This window comes from Scatophagus argus, chromosome 22 (genome assembly GCF_020382885.2).
Source record: "Scatophagus argus isolate fScaArg1 chromosome 22, fScaArg1.pri, whole genome shotgun sequence".
Lineage (NCBI taxonomy): Eukaryota > Metazoa > Chordata > Actinopteri > Scatophagidae > Scatophagus > Scatophagus argus.
In genome coordinates this window covers 6,096,740-6,113,558 of record NC_058514.1, presented here as the reverse complement: position 1 = coordinate 6,113,558, position 16,819 = coordinate 6,096,740, and the positions used below count along the sequence as shown (strand labels likewise).

Genomic DNA, 16,819 nt, shown 5'->3' with positions numbered 1-16,819 from the left:
GGTGTTGGATCCTTACCTGTGAAGTGGAGACGTGTAACAAGGGCAGATCCACACCCAAACATTTTGCACCCTTTTGATCATATTCACAACAACACACTGCAGCAGACAACAGTCTTCATCAAAATGTGATTATTCCCTTTCAAACAAACTTTCCAAAATGCTCACCAGAATGGCATTCCTGGCTGCACATATGACACGGCTGCCGTCAGCAGTCCACGTGCTGCACTTGACAGGGACGTCCTCTTCGCTTTCTGTAAACACGTCTCTCACATTGATTGTCTTCCACTCATTGGCAGATGACGCCTGAAATAACTGCATACATGCAGGAACACACAAAAAGGAGTCAGGGTAGAGTATGTCATTACAGAGTACAGTCTACAAGTACTGCAGCTGCAAGACATCTGTGAACACAAACCTGCGTATCTTGTTAAGCATAATGTGTAATAAATGCAGCACATTCTTGAACAAAGTTTAGAAAAGGTGTAGTTTTTTATTCCCAAACGCTCCTGGTGAAGATCCAAGTCACATACTGTGTCAAGCCCAGGTTGATGTACATTGCCTTAGGAAAGGACAGCTTTACAAGCGGCATGTTTAATGGCAGTCACCTTAACGGTCCCGTCGTTGGAGGAAGTGGAGACGTAGGTGTCATCAGGGGAGAAACAGCAGTGGTTGACTGGCTCAGAGTGGCCAAACATGGTGTTCTGGGAGGACGGCTTGTTGAGGTTCCACAACTGCAGAAAGAGAAGAAAGAAGGGAGCACAGAAAGAGTTAGAAACCAACAGCTGCTTGTGGTGACAAAAACAGTGACTTACTTTTCTCTTGTTTTCTCTATCTGTCTATAGTAAATTTTCTCTTATGTATGGCAACAATGTAAATTTGGAGGACACCAAGGAGGTAAGCTAATTAGAAAAAAAATATTCGCACGCAAAACAAAGACTTGCAGACCTTGACATTCAAGAACTTGTCGTTGGAGCAGGTGGCCAGCAGGAGGCGCTGTGTTGTGTTGGTAAACTGGCAGTGGTTGATCTGCTCTTCATGCTCCTCCTCAAAAACCCTCAGCAGCAAGGCTCGCTCCACATTCCACAACTAAGACACACCAAGGAAGAACAATTTTAGAGATTAAAATGTAAAAAAGTGATTAAGAATGCTGGATTTTGAGTGCATTTTACTTGCTTGTTGTTGGTCACAGTGGATATGAGGACAATTTTCTGCTTACCTTGACTTTCCTGTCAATAGAGCACGTCGCCAGCAGGTGGTCATCAGGGGAAAAGGCACAGCAGAGCACCTCATCATCATGGGCCTGAATCTCTGTGAGCTTCTCACCCGTGGTGCTTTTAAATACCTGAGTGCAAAGGTACAAGAGCAGCAGTTACACAACAGTATGCACACCGAGTAAAAGTTCTCTTTCACCCATCTCTGTGGAAGCTACACTAGATTCTAATATCTCAATGCTAAACTGAACCATTTTGGAGTTAATGTCCCCATAATGACGGCAATTTTTGATCTTACTCATCTCATTTGATATATATACGGATTCTCTCTGTATGGAAAACAGACATTTTCTGGAAATTAATCTGTATATGCCCACAAAAATTTGCAACAGAAAAGATAAAAAAATAAAATAAATTTCCAAACCACCATAGTATGTACAACTAAAAAAGATACATGCACTTATTATGCAGTGCATTTTTAATGCTGCATTTTCATCTTTTTAATAAACATCTAGAAATAAAAGTGGTTTGCCTTCTACATTTTCCAGTATTTTGGTCTCCATGGAAACTACTTGGCCTTAAAAATTGCAATGACACACACACACACACACACACACACACAGGCACAAATACACTCGAAGAAACAAGTCTGGTTTGATGCCTTGAGTGTTTTGCTGGCTCCACTGGAGGCGATCTTGGTTCCATCGTGGGAGAAGCAGGCGGAGTAGATGGAGCCCTGGTGGGGGTGGATCACCAGACGGGACAGACTCTCTATACTGCTATTATTCCTGGACAAAAGAAGAAAAGAAAAGAAGATGCGCTGAATGGCCATGAATGTTTCACACAATAACTGCAGATTCCCATAAAAATTGGTTGATGTTATTTGCTTGCTTGCATACAGCCACTGAAAGTAGAGTTTCCCTTTGCTGGTCCGGTCCTGCGCCTGCAGCAGAGCCTGTCTACAGACCTCAGAGGTCTGTGGCTGAGACAGAGCAAGCTGCACCACGTCGGGGAAAGGACGCTGCTCCAGATGGTGGCCGTTAAGAGACAGAAACTCCTGGAACTGACTGCGCACTTCACTGTTCTGAGGGGGTAAATAAGCACACAATAAAGTCCACCAGTTTTACACTAAAGAAATACAGCGTGAGAAAGGGACCGCCTGGATCCACCTGAAGGACCCCTGGTGGCCCCTGGACCGACTAACCAGCTAACCAATTTGTAAAACTCATAAATGACTGTTGCCAGTGTCTTCTTACTATGCATGTCCTTGTAAATCGTGTTGGAGATAAGCATCACAGTCCTGTGTGTGTGTGTGTGCGTGTGTGTGTGTCAGTTAAACCATTTGCCAATTAACAAATCTGCCTTCTTGCAATGGTGAAAATTGGAAAGGGAACAGGGGACACGACAATGTATTTACGTTTTTGAGATAATCAAAAGCAACTTTTGGGAATGTAATAGATGGACAAGCTTTTAATCCAATTCACAAAATTTCCCAGAGAGGTCAAAAGCAAAGAAAAAAACCCAGATTTACTTTAAAACCTGCATTTTCCCTGTGGAGCATCTCATGTTTGGGCACAGTTTACATTTTACTGAAGAAGAACGGGTGGCACTATGTCAGAGAAAAATCAGCAACTACAAGTGGCTGCACTTGCTTTGCTTCATTCATGGTAAAGTTCTGTTGACTGCTGACCTCCTTGTCCAGAATGTGTCCATACTCCACATAGTCATTGATCAGGAGAGCTGGACCCATTATCTTGGCCTTGATGCTGACCCAGTCCAGAGAAAACATGAGCGAGTAGAGATCCTAGACAGACAAACAGAGAGAGAGGGAGACAGCCAGAGACCAACAGAGAAAGAAAAAGACAGATTATGGCAAAATAACACCCCAAAGTCGAGTCTCTGTCACATCTGTGCTGGCTGAACAAGCAGGTCTTTCTTGTTTCTGTATGTATCAAGATCTGACAAACACAGACAAAATGATTCACAAAGTTACCACAGTGACGTTCACTTCCACAAACTGTGTTCCTGCGTAACGTATCACATTTGGGCAGTTTTCAAGGAGATTTATCATTAGTGATTCATTTAAAGAGAACTGGTCTTGTCTAAAGTGATTACACAAAATATGGAATAGAGTGTGTGTGTTACCTGGGAGAGGTTGGCTTTGGCCATGTGGTATGTGAGGAATCTGATCCAATAGAGACATTCCTCATCTCCTGAGATGGGAGGAGCATTTCTGTAGTACTGTTGGTACTGATGCACCACTTTAGTGTGGAGATTCTAAAGACACACACATAGTGAGAATAAATAATTAACAAACATCTTACCTTCCTAAATTTATAATAAAAAAGTAATGATATAGTTAGAATTCTAAAAGAGAAGACGCAGGCCATTGTAAAACCACCAAAAGATCTGAAATGTAATTGATTACCACAATTAAATATATTATAATATATAATAATATATTTAATTAAATCATAATATATGGTATTTTATTTGACATTTAAATAGGAATTTGTCATTTGATTAGCCTAGCATTTCTTTCTGATAAACGATGAATGTCCTTTATATGTTCTGAACAGCTTTTTGTTAGCATTTTTGTATACAAGTTCACAACCTCACCAAAACCAGCCTGAACCGGTTGTTAGTGTGATGAAAACCACAAATAAAACATGCAACAAACGTAGATCAGTGTGCCAAACTAACCTCGAGCTGATTGCGATTCTGCTCCACCAGGAAGTCAAGCTGGAGGTCATGGAGGTAGTAAAGGTACGGTTTATTGTGACTGTCCAAAAAGAGCAGAGACTTATTGACAAACTCCTCAAGAATGTCCTCCACGTCTTCTGGCTCCAAGTCCCACAGAACAGACAGCAACTGGAGAAAAAAATAACAGTGTACCCTGTGTATCTTCAGAGCGATGACCCATTTCCTTATTCCTTATTTTATTCTGCCTGAGAGAATAATTTGTCCAAATATGGTAAGACAGTGGGATGTTTTTTTTGCACAAGCAACATAAGCACAATAAAACACATTCAGCTGTCTCATGTCAAACCAGAGAGAGACACTTTTATAAGTACGCGTAAGGCTGGTTATGATGTTTACGCAGACAAAAAACAGCAATGTGGTTAATAAGAATTTGCAGTTTTGGAAACAAAATAAGGAGCCTCAGTTAAGGACAAATGAACAAACATGGTCATGTGACTTGACGTGTAGCCAAACCTTTGCAGGGACTTTGACGTCTTTCTCGAACACAGTAAAGTCCTTGTAGAGCTCTTGATGATCATCAGGTAGGACGTCAATGCTAGCAGCCATCGCTTGGTAGAGGGCGTCGTAGTCGTAAGACGTTGACTTCTTTATACGCCTCAACTGCTTCTGCTGCAGCTGGCAGAGGTAGTATTGCCAGCGGTTGGGTTTCTCTTTGAGCAGAGCCCCGATCAGCGACACTACCAGAGGGGAACCTGGGACGGCGCCACAGAGAAGCAGAAAAGTGTCTGTGTTAAAGGGACAGTTTAAGAGCAAAAGTACAGCCCCATTCAACAATGTGAACATGCAAGATAGGTTCAGTGCCTGTAATTTATATTGTAAAAATGATTTGCGATTTGCACATTTCAGTTTGCAGACCTTTACATTCTCTGACAATACCACGAGCCTCCTCAGGAAGACTGTGGGGTTTCGTTTTAGTGTACAGAGAGAGGATCTCCAGTGACTTCTCTTCACCCAGGCCACTCTCCACTTCTACCTCATATTTAATGCCTACAAAATAAAAGCATGTGTACAGAAGATACAGTTTTATTGGCACAACTCACGTTTCCCGGGTAAATAAAAAACAATCACAGCAGGTTTAATTTACACTGACTTGCACGCCTATAGTGATCAGAGTAAGAAACAGGATACGTACCACTAACGGAATCAGTGACGCTCCTATTTCTGGTGGTCAGAAGAATCCGACAGTTAATATCAAACATCTTTAGTACCGAGCTGTCCCAGATGTCATCTAGAATCAGCAGAGCTCTGAACCCCAATGGAAACAGACGATTTATCAGAAGCAAGAAAACAACAGAACAGTGTTTACTGTGGCACGCAGGCACAGACACATTATGTAACACTCATACATGTAGACACAGTAACTATATAACATATCATATAGTCCTTTTGCAGCAATTAGCATTACAACTAATTTAACTAATTTAAATTTTATTGACATTTAATTTATTGTTGACTATTGACTATCTTTGTCTTGTCATTTAAACAGATCATGGAAATGACAGCAGCAAACAATTTTACATGCTCCTTGATAGGTTACAGATTCTATAACCTATCAATGAGCATGTAAAATCAATTATTCTATAATATATTCTATAATATAGAATAATTGAGTCCAATCAAGTTGTTGTTCTTTATGTTGCTATGTGTATTGTGTTTGTGGTCCATCAGCAGCAAGCCCGTATGCCTTGCTTTGCAGCTTTGGATTAAAATGTGAGTAACATCCATCTAAAAAAAAACACACAAAGCAGCTCATGTTTATCTGGACACGTAATAACCTTGGATATCTGCGCAGCATGAGGAAGCGCAGGCGTTCCTTGACCTCATCCAGAGAGTTGGGGAGCCTGTGGAGGCACTGGGAATCCAGGCTCTGCTCCAGACGAAAACACAATGACTGGATCTTAGACAGCAATGCCGGTTTGTCCAGTTGGCCGATGGACAGCCAGTGGATCCCTCCAGGGAAGCACTCTGCAGATGGAGGCCGGGGGAAAAAAAAGCAACCAAAGGTCACAGAAGCAAGAGGTGAGAGGCTACCAAAAGTCCGAGATAAATACAGAGTCTCACAATTTTCACTGTATTAAAATGCCAATATTGTCAGCCAGTCAAACATAATTCACCTTCAATGAGGCTGTGGTGTCTGACGGCCTCAGCAGCCAGGACAGATTTGCCAGAGCCAGCCATGCCAAAAACAGTGATCCAGCCGGGCTTCTTCTGCAGCCTGTAGAGTTTCTCCCTGATCCGGTTCACAAGCTCTGGTCTGCTAACAAACACCACAGGCCTCTGTGGCACGCCGCCTTCACTGAGCACTGTCTGGACTGTTAGACAAACAGGCCGGACGGGAGATACAGTATTAACCCTTAACATGTAGAAAATGGCAACTTTAAACATTTTTAAAATGTACTTTCCAGATGTTAGGCAGAATGTCATCATATTTTTATATCTCGTGATAAAACACAAGCTGCTTTCATATCCTAAGACAGCACACACAATGGTCACTGCACATGAAAATTGAGGACCCCCACCCACCCCGACACACACACACACACACTTCTCACCATAAGGTGTGCAGCCGTCAGAGTTGCTCTTTTGTGACTCAGAAGACATGCACGGTAGGCCATCGTGAAGCAGACTGGCCAAATCACTGTACGTCTCCTTGACCAGGGCATTGTAGAAGGAGATGTAGGCACGGTTGTCCTTCCTGAGCAAAAGTTCCAGGAGGGCCACAGCCTGATCCTTCCTGGTGGGCTGCAGAGAAAGATATTTTATACTTTCTTCATATTGCATACGTTAACATGCTACAATTTTGAAGAAATCCATGATCAATCATCATTCTGAAAAAGAGTGAAAGGTCATTCCTGAGGTGAGTGAGGAGAGTTTTGTCTGGACACAAAATGGCAAGATAAAGTGACAGGACATAAACAGACGGGCAGGAAAAAATTGGGTGTGGTGGAGTGATTAATGCGAAAAATGCTCCCCACCTCCATTAGCTGGCTGATGTGCCCTTGAGCAAGGCACTTAGCCCCCCAATATGCTCCCTGGGCGCTTGATGCTGCCCACTGCTCCTGTGTGTGTTGTAATTTGCCGGGTGTTGCATGTGTGTGTTCAACTAAGAATGGGTCAAATGCAGAAGACGAATTCAGTGTGTGTATGTAAAAATATATATACTGTCAATAAAGCTGATTCTTCTTCTTCTTCTTAATCAGGACCGGGGTGACTCACTACAGGCACAATAACAAAGTCCAGGAGGAGGAAAGGATTAAGGAAATATGACAAAACACAAAGAAGAAAAAATTCACAACTCATTCCATCATGGACAAATAAACTAGAAAAGTAATAAGAAGAAAAGAAAGCACATTAGATAACATTGGTTTCAAATCATGACTCATTTCTCCTTCACCTGTCCAGGTTAAGCAGAGACTCACCTGTGTCCTGATCCTCTCTTCCTCATCCCCAGTCAGCACACCATCACTGATCATATGGTCCATCAGGTAGGAGGGCTTTATGTCCTGCTCCAGTTTGTGGCGAAAACGCAGCAGAGAGCTCCGCGCCCCTTCCTCCAACGCCATGTCTGCACAACACACCAACCATGCAGAGTCCTGTCGAACTGCCAATTAACGGAGGAGATACGCAGAACCTCAGCGATATCCATCTTATGGCCCAAATTATGTGTGTCAGCAAAACTGTGTGTGTGAGACCAGTTACGTTTTGACAGCTCTGTAGCATTTGTCAAAGAACGTCAAAGGGAATAAAAGTACTATGACTCAGCATTTAACTCCGCTTACGTTCTTTAGCTCTGTACGTGACCTTTCGGTTTACCACTGACAGTTAAATTAACACTGACAGACTTTGCGCGTACTTGTCGAGACAAGTTCACTCACCTGCTAGAAAATGAAACAAAGAAAGTAACCGCCAGTTGATACTTACATATGTCTTCCTTTCTTTGTCGACGAAGGTAGCTGGTGAACTGTATGTAACTGTAAGGCGAACTCAGGTTTTACTGAATTCAGTGTGGGAAAACAGAAATTAATTTCTGTGTTTACGTTGTACTGACGCCCAGTTTTGAAATAGCGCTTCCTCATTCACAACAAAAACAACTGGCCCGGTGGAAAGCAGCCAATAGCGTGGCGGGATTTAAACCACGTGACGGATGAGATCACTCAGTTAACGAATTTGTAACTGGGCAAACTAATGCTGCTTTCAATGACGAATACAATAGTCGGAAAATATTTAGTTCGTGCATTCAAACGCCTTTTATCTCAGATAATAAAAAAAAAAAAAATCCGTTCCTGATGCGAACAAGTTAAGAATTGCATATTACTTTTGTCTTATATTAATTTAATTACCCAGGTTAATCAAATGTTAGTACGGCACATATTCAGTGCTGATTGCTGGCTAAATATTACACTGTTTAGTAACCCAAAATGTGTCCATCTGCGTTTGAAACTTGTAGTTCCGGGCTGCATGTAAAGGTAAAATTACTGCCTAGTAACAGCAAGAGATGATAGCATGTTGTTTATGCCACAGTGCAGTAATACACTGATAATGCAATTATAAGTAGCCACAAATAGAAGAACCGTATAATACTGTGAACCGATTAGCTGGTTGTAGTAATTTCCAAATAAAAATTTAGATGATGTCTTAGGGTGTCTGTGAATCAAAATTCCACCACTGTATCTCTATGTAGGAAAAATACTGGCTACCTGAAGTAAATCTAGTCCATGTCTATTTTAAGCAAGCGTGTAAATCTCAAGTGTTTTTCCAGAATGTTGATATTAACCTCCCTCCTGACTTCAGCAGCATTTTAGATTTAGGGATGCTCATGGAAAAAATCAAGTTTTTTGCCCAAATATAGAAGTCAACATACAGTATTTGTTAAAACACAGACTTTAATTTGTTCTTTATCTTGTTATGGCTGCATGCAAATATCACATCATTTTGTCACAGCCCTTTAAATCTGTTCTCAAACAAATTAAGACATGTTCAATAATTTTGATAAAAGTGGAAGTTTTATTATATTAAACGTGGTACACAAGAAACAGAAAACACATTTTCTTCCCACATTTTATGTAAACTTTCACATCAAGTTTATAATTGCTTTTCTCTGTGCATCATTAGGTCCGCTGGAAATTTTGGACTCACTTTTGAGTTCAGCACCTTACATTTCCCCACAGGATTATGACATCCAACACAGCAATACTTCAACAACTACAGTACCTCAAAATGTAACAAACATAGGAACTAAATCAACATAACAAGTATGCCACCGGCAGAGAATAAGCATAGAACATACAACATGTGACAACAAACGACTCAGGTAAAAACTAAAATGACTTAACCCCAACACAGAAGTACTCATGCAAGCAAACTTTTCTTTCTTTCTTTGAAAAACTGACATAGTTTTGTTTATTTATACTTCTTTTTTTTTTTTTTTACTGTTTGATAGTATGAGTGGATAAATATTTAAAAATCTAAAAAGCCAGAATCTAAAAATTTTTAGTTCTCTGACTGATAAAAAAGTTAAAGGGAGAATGATCAAAAGAACAAATTCCATGAGAAAAAGGCTATCTCATGTTTTCTATGTTCAAAGGTGGTTATAACTGTGGTTATACTGTATAGTTTCCTGTGATAAATAACTTCTTAAATGTAAAGAATCTGATGTTCTACTTTTCTAAATATATAAGCTTCTTCCTTTCTGCTTCATAAAACTTACTGTATCCTTTACACATACTAAGGTTTTGCCCTTTTTTCTCCCGTGAACTCCCTTCACAAGAACAGGAGTGTGAATGCAAACAAATATACAACATGATTATTACTATTATGTTCAGAAATGGATCAATGTAATACTGGTTTTCCAGTTTGAAGCTGTAAATGTTCATAAGAGAACACATTTCAGAACACTGACCACAAATAATGTGGGTCACAGTAAATGTCGACCACATGGTAACTACACCGCAGTGCCTTCACTGCTAAATGTAGTGATAAAAACTACATTTACGATACGCTGAAGGTAACTCTGAACTATTGAAGCACACTGATCAACCAAAGCAGCAGTACTGCCAAGTTACTGTAGTACCTCCTTAGCTTTAGCTATGTCTGGCAAAAAGACTCCTAGACTGCATCTGTCAAAGTTTGGTTTCAGTTGGAGGGGACGGATTCGTGAGTGGTGCCCTGAAGAGGGTCTGCTGCTGGTGGGCTGCTGAACATCAGCTTCCTGATGATACTTGCGTAGAAAGGTCCGTAGACAGTCTTGTTGTAGTTGACTATGGAGATGAGCTTTGCTCCTATCGATGCTAGCTCAGGTTTGATGTCAGTCAGGCCAGCTGGTGTCTGTTCAAGTTTGACCTGGGGTTTGGGATCAAAGATGAGGGCCCTGAAGTACTGCTGCGCACGATCCTCTGCACAGAAATCAAGAGCATAACAGGTTAGGATATGCCTCACAAAACTCCAGGCTTAAGTAAAAAAGAATTTGGGGTACTCCGACATGAAAACATCTTAACAATCCAGCATAAGGCTCAAATAAGCACACAGTCACTCCTGCTCATTTATCTTACCAACAAGACTGTGGATTGGATTGTCCTTCTGAGTGATGCTGCAGATCTGGCCTCTAAGGGTGGCCTGCAGCTCTGGGGTCAGTGCAGGGTAGCTCCTCTCTGTTAAAGACTTGCTGATCTCACAGCAGATCTGAGCACTGACGCCCTCTAGTGCCTCTTGTAGGTTAAAGTTCCTACAGATATAAGCAGAGCAGAGTTCTGGTTTGAGCTCTTATTTCAGGTAAAGTAGAGCGTAAATAAATAAGGGATGCCTGGTGCATGACAACCAGAATGGAGTACTGAACCACACAGTGGCATAACCTATGATAATCAGCTCTTTGCTTACATACAGATTGTGGATTTCAGATGGATTTAAAAACCAAAAAAAAAAAGTGAACTGACGGGCTGTGCATCCCATCCAGCAACACACTGGTCATCCTCTTCAGACGGTCAGACAGGCAGGGCAGACCCTGGACAGGCCCTCCGACGGTGCTGTATACAATGAGTAACACCATGTTCACCATCTGACACTGCCGGAGCTGCCACTGAATCTCACGCAGACGCATCTCATCATTTATCAAGGTCTAAAGGATAGGAAAAAAAACTTAAAAGAATATTTTGACATTGTGGGAAATATGCTTATCTCTAAACTTTTTGCTGAGTGTTAGATGAGAAGATTTATACCGCTGTCATGTCTCTGTGTGTAATTATGAAGGTACAGCTGAAAGGTGATTAGAAAAAGAGCTTACAATCCTAAAATTTGCTGAAAATATTTTAACATGACAATCTCTCTTTCTCCTGTTGCCAATACAGATTCACATGACACTCACCTCAGGCACTGGGCTCTTTTCAAAGTCCCATGTAAGGATGCTAAGGAAAGCGGTGTTGAGGATTTGAAAGGGACCAGGCATCTCTCGCTGTCCCTTCCCCTGCTGTGTGGAGAAGGTGGCCGACAGCAGCTCTTCCAGTGCTGACTTGATCCACGAGGTTGTGTGGTTCAAAGCACCTGAGGAGGTTTATCACAGTAATACTGACTGAGGAGTTTGTTCTCAATGCTCTTTTAAGAAAGAAAATTGTTTAGTGAACTGATCCTATGTCTGATCCAACATGAGCATGCTTTCTATTACACAGCAGAGTACATATTTTCCAACTGTTGTTTTAAAAGCTATAGATAAAATTGTGTTCTCTTGCACTCACTGGGTGTTTTGTCCAGGATTCTCTGGAATGTTGCCCTCTCAAATTCAACACCGTGGCTGTGCAAAACAGGCCTCAGATCATCTATTGTTGAGTTCAGCATGTCCACCTTCATCAGTTCCAGCACTTGGAAGATCTCCCTGGCGAGCCACGAGAGAAGAGCCACTTTGATTAAATAAAAATGCTAAAAATCACCAAGTTCATGAATTCTCACAGACAGAGAGTGTATGCTTACCTAAATAGAGTCACTACATTATTATCTGTGTTTCCACGGAGCCTTCTGATATCCCCATCCCTAACCGGCGCACAGAGTTTGCCCATGGTGGTGATAATATAAGAGGCAAGGCCCTGGATGTCCACTGCATCGTTGTCAGCCTGCTGACGAATCAGGTCGATGTCCAGCACCTCCGTGATCTGTGTCCTCATCCGATTGGCACCCGGATTAAGAAATGACAGTAAGATCTGTGCAAAAAGGAAGATTATTGTAATTTAGTGATGGATTTGTTTCTGAAATTGCTGCTACCACGGAGATAAAGAGGAACAAATGAGTTACAGAAAAAAAATCGCCTAAAATATCAGAGGATCTTGAAAAAGTGTTGCAGATGAATATCAGGAAAATGTCAGCCAGAGCGTTTAAGTAATTTCTACAGAGTGAACTTGTAAATATCACATTGTGCGTGCTGACCTCTCTGATCTCCTCCAATAATCTGATGGCTTGCCCATACTCAGGCGGGTCGTCGTTCAGCTCGGACTCCAGGATGTCCCAGAAGGCCTTGTGGAGATTATCTTTTACTATCTTGTGTAAACTTTAAAAAAAAACAAATAAAAGTTTGTATTTGTTAGAGGTTTTCATGGTATTTCAACCTGTTCTCTTTGACTTATGACAGTGTTTTTTGTTTGATTCACATGCGGTTTGGACACAAATAACAGGGACTCTTTGGATTTCCGCCGTCTCGCGTTCCTTTGGAAGCTCACATATCAGTGTTGATATGCCAGAAACCTTTTACGTATTCCAGAGTCAACATCATAAGACTGATATTTGGTGATTAACAGTTCTCCTCCAAGAGGTGTACACATAGTTTTGTCAAAACTGTGAAAGTCAGTATTTTAGACAAGGCATATACACAATAAGCTGCTCTCACTGGTACTTAGATCGAGTGACATGTTCAGGGTGTGAACAAATTAAACAAAAACCCAAGCTCTTTTTCACAGTGTACCTGTTTGGAGGGAAGTTGGGTACTTCCACACGGAAGTTGCGGTTTACAGTCATCTCATGAAACATATTATGACTGGTAAGGTCCCAGGTAGCATCCATGACTTCATCCAGGGTTAAGATTTTGGGTGGGCTGGCTGTGGGGACCAAACATGAAAAAATAGACAAATAAAAGCTTTAATTAAAAAAAAAACAACAAAAAACATAAAATCAGCTGTTGAGGGCAAGTATTCCTGGAATATGATTACAGATAAAACACAGGCACTGAAACTAAAAGCATGAAAAAAATAGATAAGTATAATTTAAGTGTTATTTTTCAAAGTGAACTCTGAGCCAGTTCAGCCTTTCCTGGAAAGGGAAAACAATCATGTACACAGAAAAGTAAACAGCAGGTCAGAGCTTTAAACATGAGCAAACTCACAGGAGGGCGTGCAGTGCTTGCTGGAGCAGTCGCTCGTGGAGCTTTCCCGGGAACAGTCCATGTCGCTGGTCGACGTCATGCTGTCACAGCGCTCTGACGACTCCACGTCGCTGCCTTGGTCCTCGCCACTGGACGTAGAGGCCGGTCGCTCGTCTTTAAGAGGCATCTTGGGTTACAGCTGCACGTGAAACGCTGGTTAGAACCTTTGACTATAAGAAAGCTGTAGTTTTCAGTAATATCTAAAAGGAACTGCAAAGAAAATAAAAGATTTGACATGATGTGATATTCTGGATTGTTAGTAAAAAGTCACCGCGAAGAAGTGCAACTACCAGCGACTTGATCCTGGAAACAACTATTGTGTGTGTTGCCAAAGCCTGACGTAACTTTTCCAGTACCATAGTTTTCCAAAAGCTATTAAAAACAATTTAATGAGCAAATGTAATTAATTTTGACTTGATGATCACACATACGCAATCCATGTGCTCACTTAAAAACACTGTGATTTAACCAATTTGAGAAAAAAAATGACAGTGTCCAACTGCTTCAGGGAATTACTTTGCCTTTACGCTGTTTTTGTCCTTTCCTGGGATTTTATGACAGGAACAAAGCTACCAGTTGCCAAATCCTTTAAAAGAAATGATAATAAAAAAAAGTTAACCATGAAGAAAATAAATTATGTAAGATTACTTTTGTTTTTAACCTCAGGAGGAAGAGCATGTGCCGAGCAGATGAGAGAGCGTTCATTTTTCACTTAAGCAATAGTTGCTGTTGTCAAGGCAGTCAAACAGACACTCAAAACAGTTGGCAGGCCGGACTCCATGGAATCGGAAGTAGCTGCCTTGCTGAGCAGCTCTGAATATCAACATCTTATTATCTCAATATGATGGTGCATGAAGTAATTCATTGGAGGAAAAAAAAAAATACTGGCTAATGGTTTCAGTGTGTGTCTATTGCCACAGGGGCCGACAGCGCTATACACAGTCAGGACACAAACACAAACCATTACCATAACTAGAGTTACACAATGGCTTGTATTCCTTGAGGATAAAAAGGGGACACTGTGTTCAGGCCTCTCTGGGATCAACTGCGTCTCCAGGGCAACATGGGACAACAGAGGGGCTTCTCAACAGTCAATATGATCCTGTCACACCTGTTCTTGTGTTGACTGTCCTCAACACAAGTGACATTAACATAAGAAAAGAAGGAAATGTTTGAGAGAGTGTGTGTGAGTGTGTGTGTGTGGGGGGGGGGATACAAAAAATACAGTAGAGCAAAACACAGCATAAATGACTTTGATGTGTAATTCAAATTTGGAAAATTAGAAAAAACTTAAAGCCACTCAGGGCAGACTACGGCTAATTAATAAACAGCCAATTAATACTTTACATACTTTACGTGCACGCCACAGTACCAGTAAGCAGACAGAATATTTATCGCTCACCATTAATGTTCTTCAGCGTGTTACATACGAGAATCCACAACTATTGTCCATAAATCTCTACACAGCCAAACAATTCACCAGTACGACAACGCAGCGTAAGCTTAACGTAACACTCAAAAACCTTTTGTGCTCCTCCGTCCAGAAACACACACCTGTCCTCTCAAAAGGAGGAGTCAAACATCCTACCTGTAATATTAAAAATGACCCAAAGCACAAAGGTGACACCTACTGGACTAACGTGGTGTCCCAGATACACCTGAAGAGAAAAAAATGGCTACTTTAAGTACATTAACAGAAAAATAATTTCTGGTGTTGACTAGCGAGGGCAGCAACGTTTGAACGACAAACATTCCGACAAACACATACAACAATTCACCACACTTGGCAAATATAAAAACACAAGAACTTGATGACTGTAACACCTCTAATAAAGTAAGCCTCTGACTGTCCTCATACTATCTGAGACATACAGTGCTGGCAGGGTGACCCTTGGGTGTTCCTGTCCCTGGTCTCAGTTATCTGCTGCCAAAAATGAATGCACACTCCCATCACTGCTCTTGTGGTTTAAAGATAGCTCGAGGGGTGAGGGTGGATGGGGGTGAGAGTGGGCGGGTGTGGGGACTGTGTGACTTCCGTGTACCCCTGCTCATTCATTACATCATCTGCTAGACTTGACAGCTAGGTCACAGCATCACAGCAGGCCAATTTTCAGAGATTATCCAGAGAGATGGGGGCAGTACAGTCCAGAAACTGATTACGGATTAGTTCTGCTCTGCCATCCGCGGATGATATATGAGAAACAGTCCTTAAGTAGTCTGAGTGTAAGCAAAAATAAAATGCAGTTTGCTGTTGTAACAAGCCCATATCGCAGCTACAGAAAGACATAAACATTTGACATGTACAGACATGTTGAGAAAGTGGATTTGTGAATATCTTCATAATCTGACCAGGTGTTTTGGATGAACGTCATGTGAGCAAAAAAGGTGAGCAAACATGTGAAATGTCGTCCCGAGGTTTTCAGGTAAAGACTAACAAAGAAACAAAGACAGCCCTCTAGGATTCAGATTTGACTCCAGTCTATTGTAAACAAAACAGTGGATCAGGGAGGCTGGGCTAACGACACGAGGACTGTCGTTATTGGCTGCAGCTCCCTGTCTCTCAGCCCTGCATGGAAAATGTCTGGCTATGCTATGCACAAGGATAGAAAAAAAACAACATCCACACACGCGTAAGAAGTGGATACACGTGATCCGAGTACCAAACCAAAACAAGACCTCATTAAATACATTAGTAATGCTATTCCCACGCCAGAGCCGAAACAACAACATGCAGTTAAAGCGTTTATTTGTTGCAGATAGCTGTCAAACTATGTGGCAACGTTTGCACGGCCGTCTTTGTTACTTGACCAAAACGCTCTGGCTATGACAAGCAAAACTACAAGACGAAATTACTCAATTCTGCAAAGCAGCGACACTTTGACATTAGCGATGACATGCTAGTTCGAGCCAAGTTTCCGCTACACGACAAAGCCACACAACTCAAATGAACACAAAAGTTACCAACAAAACCACCCGAATGATTTACAGTTTCAACTAGAGTAAAATGTGACGAACAAATTTGGCTTTTACCTCATTCAAGTATCCGGACTAGGAGACTAAAACCAAAAATAGCGCACCACTGAAAGGAAGACTGGCCGTTGTTGTGCACTGTTCGTCTCGCTGTTTAAAGGTCCTTCTTTAACATTACCCCAGCTGGCTCTGAGGACAAACGGGCGAAACCATTTCACTCACAGGGCTGTTACACGGCCACGCAAGGGCGAACACGACGTTTTGATTGGTGTTCAAGTGTATCGATAAAAATGTAAGTTTTGAACGACTTTATGTAAAACGAAATACTCACAAGTACGAGAAAGGCAATATAATGCATTATTCTGCATTGTAACACTCTTAGCTCAAATGGTACGCTCCGTACCGTTTCACGTGGGACGTCTTTGTTTACGGATGTGACCTCAGTGTGTCTCTGCCTGGGGAGAAACACACACACACACAC

The 16,819-nt window shown here is 41.6% G+C and overlaps 2 protein-coding genes across 5 annotated transcripts in view; both read right to left on the bottom strand.

Annotated features, from left to right (window-relative positions):
- Positions 1–8,076, bottom strand: part of apaf1 (apoptotic peptidase activating factor 1) — a 41,048-nt gene extending 32,972 nt beyond the window's left edge. The window contains exons 1-17 of one of the 2 annotated variants that reach the window (XM_046378928.1): positions 7,896–8,076; positions 7,394–7,575; positions 6,527–6,716; positions 6,089–6,286; positions 5,750–5,939; positions 5,107–5,219; positions 4,830–4,961; positions 4,428–4,666; positions 3,915–4,082; positions 3,357–3,488; positions 2,902–3,015; positions 2,111–2,295; positions 1,873–1,999; positions 1,217–1,342; positions 946–1,086; positions 606–731; positions 166–312 (exon numbers count right to left, since the gene is read on the bottom strand). In XM_046378928.1, coding sequence (XP_046234884.1) covers positions 166–312; positions 606–731; positions 946–1,086; positions 1,217–1,342; positions 1,873–1,999; positions 2,111–2,295; positions 2,902–3,015; positions 3,357–3,488; positions 3,915–4,082; positions 4,428–4,666; positions 4,830–4,961; positions 5,107–5,219; positions 5,750–5,939; positions 6,089–6,286; positions 6,527–6,716; positions 7,394–7,537 — 2,472 coding nt within the window. In that variant the 5' untranslated portion in view covers positions 7,538–7,575; positions 7,896–8,076. The remainder of the gene's footprint in view (positions 1–165; positions 313–605; positions 732–945; positions 1,087–1,216; positions 1,343–1,872; positions 2,000–2,110; positions 2,296–2,901; positions 3,016–3,356; positions 3,489–3,914; positions 4,083–4,427; positions 4,667–4,829; positions 4,962–5,106; positions 5,220–5,749; positions 5,940–6,088; positions 6,287–6,526; positions 6,717–7,393; positions 7,576–7,895) is intronic. The other variant, XM_046378927.1, reaches the window with a different exon arrangement.
- Positions 8,077–8,955: 879 nt separating this feature from the next.
- On the bottom strand, positions 8,956–16,551 carry tcp11l2 (t-complex 11, testis-specific-like 2). 3 transcript variants are annotated; one of them, XM_046379452.1, is made up of 10 exons: positions 16,399–16,551; positions 13,330–13,507; positions 12,913–13,045; positions 12,381–12,501; positions 11,931–12,157; positions 11,699–11,835; positions 11,332–11,507; positions 10,904–11,085; positions 10,523–10,695; positions 8,956–10,366 (listed from the first exon to the last, which is right to left on the bottom strand). In XM_046379452.1, exons 2-10 carry the CDS (start codon positions 13,493–13,495, stop codon positions 10,107–10,109), a joined length of 1,575 nt encoding a protein of 524 aa, XP_046235408.1. In that variant the 5' UTR covers positions 13,496–13,507; positions 16,399–16,551; the 3' UTR covers positions 8,956–10,106. The 3 variants fall into 3 exon arrangements, with proteins under 3 accessions (XP_046235408.1, XP_046235409.1, XP_046235410.1); XM_046379453.1 differs by lacking the exon at positions 16,399–16,551 and adding an exon at positions 14,771–14,895; XM_046379454.1 differs by lacking the exons at positions 8,956–10,366; positions 10,523–10,695 and adding an exon at positions 11,186–11,222 and having other exon boundaries at positions 10,940–11,085.
- Between the last annotated feature and the right edge of the window lie 268 nt (positions 16,552–16,819).